The 4,294-nt window shown below is 36.5% G+C and overlaps 1 protein-coding gene across 4 annotated transcripts in view; it reads right to left on the bottom strand.

Annotated features, from left to right (window-relative positions):
* LOC107553356 (semaphorin-7A-like) overlaps positions 1-4,294 on the bottom strand; it is a 21,034-nt gene that overhangs the window by 12,768 nt on the left and 3,972 nt on the right. For all 4 annotated transcript variants that reach the window (XM_016235557.1, XM_016235558.1, XM_016235559.1 and 1 more), the window contains exons 4-5: positions 3,417-3,515; positions 3,264-3,342 (exon numbers count right to left, since the gene is read on the bottom strand). In XM_016235557.1, the coding sequence (XP_016091043.1) occupies positions 3,264-3,342; positions 3,417-3,515 (178 nt within the window). The remainder of the gene's footprint in view (positions 1-3,263; positions 3,343-3,416; positions 3,516-4,294) is intronic.

Raw genomic sequence — 4,294 nt, 5'->3', positions numbered from 1 at the left:
TTTGTTGAGACAAACAACAAATATGTTTTAACAGTCGAACACACAATAAAAATTAAACAAATATCTAATTTCTAATGTTTTATATGCCGATTAAATAAGGAAAGTTTTGGCTTGTCTCCCGAGACCACAGGTGAGCATTCAAATGCAAATGTTTATTTTAAATTCGACTATATATATATATATACATTTTTTAATTCACAATCTCCTCGTCACAGGCAGGCACAGCACTCATGTTCGTGTTTGTGTGTGCTGTCTGCTTCACTCAGAGCACGTGCCTATATCGTGCACTATATCGAACATTTTTTATATCGTCACCGAAGAAGGTGTACCGTCGATAAATATCGATACCGTTTTATCGCCTAGGATGAATGGACTTCTGCAGAACTTGTTCTGCATGACTTTAATGTGCAGACAGTAAGTCAGCACAGACCCGAGTATGGTGCTTTCAAAACATGTGGTGTAGACGGAAAAACTTAATTATGTCATCCGCCGGAATGAACGCATGCACGACAGTTAGCGGAAGCTAGAGATTACGGTTTATAAAGTTTTAAATATGGATATTTTTCTTACAAATATGCATTGATTCGCTTCAGGAGGCCTTTATGCACCCATGGAGCCGTGTGAGGCACTTTTTATGATGGATGGATGCGCTTTATTGGACTATTAAAAAATAACACCCATTCACTGCCATTATAAAGCTCGGAAGAGCCAGGACATTTTTTTATATAACTCCGATTGCATTCGTCTGAAAGAAGAAAGTCATACACACCTAGCATGGCTTGAGGGTGAGTAAATCATGGGTCTGCTTCACTCAGAGCACGTGCCTATATCGTGCACTATATCGAACATTTTTTATATCGTCACCGAAGAAGGTGTACCGTCGATAAATATCGATACCGTTTTATCGCCTAGGATGAATGGACTTCTGCAGAACTTGTTCTGCATGACTTTAATGTGCAGACAGTAAGTCAGCACAGACCCGAGTATGGTGCTTTCAAAACATGTGGTGTAGACGGAAAAACTTAATTATGTCATCCGCCGGAATGAACGCATGCACGACAGTTAGCGGAAGCTAGAGATTACGGTTTATAAAGTTTTAAATATGGATATTTTTCTTACAAATATGCATTGATTCGCTTCAGGAGGCCTTTATGCACCCATGGAGCCGTGTGAGGCACTTTTTATGATGGATGGATGCGCTTTATTGGACTATTAAAAAATAACACCCATTCACTGCCATTATAAAGCTCGGAAGAGCCAGGACATTTTTTAATATAACTCCGATTGCATTCATCTGAAAGAAGAAAGTCATACACACCTAGCATGGCTTGAGGGTGAGTAAATCATGGGGTAATTTTCATTTTTGGGTGAACTATCCCTTTAAGCCAGTGATTTGCCATCACCTTTTAGTTTTATATTTAGAGTAGTATAGGCTATAATACAGTATGTTTGTGTTTTTGTATGTTGAATCAAAATATTTCTTTCTTAAGCTACTTTTTTTTTTTTGCAATGTCTATTCAGTGCTTTTCTAATGACTTTATATTATCATTTAATATTGACTTTAATGAATCAGCATGTGATGTACTAATTTTAGATTAATTTGATTAATTAATCGGCACATTGTGTAACTAATAACATTTTTAAAACAGAAAAAATACACACAATCATGCTCGTTTAACCCCCATCACTGCCACATCTCTAGTCTGTACAGATCTATATATGGAGACAATCTCTATAGACCACCAACACGCATTAAGGTCTAGTTCCTCTGTGAGTTCCTCATCACAAAACCGCTGAGCTAAAGACTGCATTACAGAAAAGCGCTTGTGTTGAAGAAACAATGCCAATTTACATCCTTCTTGTCAGACACTGTCTGTAAATACAATCAGAAATGACCATTTGAACCTTCTGAATGCTGTGAGATTTGACTGTGTGAGTGTGAGAATTGTCACTTGTAAACTCAAGTAGGTGTCACATCATCACTGAAGTTTATCATTTGCATTTCTTTTTAAGTCTTGCCAGTGTTTAAAGCATTCAGCACTCGTGCTCTCTTCTCTTCTTCATGCACACTCAACGCGTGCACACATAAGGCCGCCCCATTGTAAAAAAAAAACTAAAATGCATTGCATGATCAAACATTTAGGTGAGATAATTATATATTTTTTTAAAATGTAAAAAAAAAAAGCCCCCTACAGGAGTCGGCTAAGAGGAGAATCCCTCCCACTTTCAAAAATTTAATTCAGGCTCTGAATGAATAATGTCTGTAAAAATCCTGACTGGAGCATCACTAAAATTAAATCTACATGATAAAAAGAAGGCTTCAAACAGATCAGTATCGGTGATAATCGGTGATCGGCATCAAAAATCCTGATCGGAGCATGCTTAATTTATAGCAGAATGTCCAATCTGCTGTTTTCAATACAAGATTTTCTGTTGAGTCTCCTCACGCAATGCATCACATGTGCATCACAAGTGCATACTGTTATAAATACTTCCATGGTGCTTTTTGGAGCTTGACAGCCATATGGAATAAAGCAGCATGAACATTCTGCTAAACATCTCCATTTGTGTTCTACAGAAGAAAGTCATATGGGTCTGGAAATGACATGAGGGGGAAGTTTTCTGCTAACCTGATATCGGTCATGTTACGAGTTGAACATTAACAATCAGTTATATGTAGTATCCGCAATAAATGATATCATGCAAATGCACAAACTGCATTATGGGCATCAGTAGAAGTACTGGGTTTTAACATGTCTGCGGTTTTCCTGAAGCGATGTGTCATCACGTTGAAACACTTTCATATTGTCAAGAGTTTTACTTGCCTATTTCTGCAGCCACTCGCTGTTTTGCACCAAAAACGGCAGCTTTACCAAAAAATAGTTTCAGTTCAAATCACCTGCTGGGAGCCAGAAATAAAACAGTTGCACTTCTAAAACCATTTCATGTTTGAGAAACCAAACCAAGCACAGCCTCCCCGATATGTACCCGACTCTAATATTAAATAATAACATGCCACTGTGCTCAGCTATGTGTCGAACAATAAACTAGTCACTGTCACAGAATCTGAGTGGGTGGTCAAGAATGTTTCATAGCCAACATTTCTTATACATTTGGATGCCGAATGCAGCCCTTCAATATCAGCAAGAAATGAAACTATCATTGTTTGTGCGATTCTAATTCGTGCTCCAAAACTGCAGCACGAATGTGTGCACACATGCATGCACACAAATGCATGCATCAACCCAATGTGCGATACTCACCAACAAGTAATGACGGTTCATTAATATCTGGCTCATAATTTTCTGACATGAAGCAGTTGATCTGAGAATAGCTGGAGTTCTGGAACAAAACGCATGGCTCAGTTTCATGCTTTCACGCAGGTTTATAATGCATACAGTAAAAACAGGACATACCAAGTTACAGCACTCCGTATTTCCATCATGCGATCTGCAGATGAACAGGAGATTTCTATCAACACCCTCTCTGAGCAGAGAGATCCTGCCTGAACAGTGCTGGAAAAATCAACAGTTAAACAGCAGTCAGTGACCTTGAATGGGACACAAGCTGAAACAGCATGTTTATATCAATGTTCATTTATGCATAATAAAACATGTGTTTATGTAAACACATTGAAACTTAACCTTTGTTACTGAAGTGCGAATGCGTGACATGTGACAGCAAATCATCCTTAATTCGAATGCTTTAGAAAATACACTGCGCAGTAAGATTTGTAATGTGTTTTAATCAGGCTCATCAAGCCTGCATTTATTTGACCAAAAATACAGAAAAAACAGTAATTTTGTGAAATATTATTGCAATTTAAAATAATGATTTTCTATTTTAATATACTTTAAAATATAATTTATTTCTGTGATCAAAGCTGTATTTTCAGCATCATGTCTTCAGTGTCACATGATCCTTCAGAAATCATTCTAATATGCTGATTTATCACTTTTTATCAATTTAACATAACCTTGCTGAATAAAATCATGCATTTCTTTCAAAAAGAAAGAATAAAAAATACTGACCCCAAACTTTTGAATGGTAAGTGTATATTGTTACAAAAGATTTCAATTTTGAATAAATGCTGTTCTTTTTAACTTTATTCATCAAAGAATCCTGTTCCCAAAAATATTAATCAGCAAAATTGTAATAAATCAGCATATTAGAATGATTTCTGAAGGATTGTGTGACACTGAAGACTGGAGGAATGATGCTGAAAATACAGCTGCGCATTACAGAAATAAATTACATTTCAAATTATATTAAAATAGAAAACCATTATTTTAAA

Source organism: Sinocyclocheilus grahami, unplaced genomic scaffold (genome assembly GCF_001515645.1).
Source record: "Sinocyclocheilus grahami isolate Dianchi unplaced genomic scaffold, SAMN03320097.WGS_v1.1 scaffold471.1, whole genome shotgun sequence".
Lineage (NCBI taxonomy): Eukaryota > Metazoa > Chordata > Actinopteri > Cypriniformes > Cyprinidae > Sinocyclocheilus > Sinocyclocheilus grahami.
This window is presented reverse-complemented; position numbering and strand designations above follow the sequence as displayed.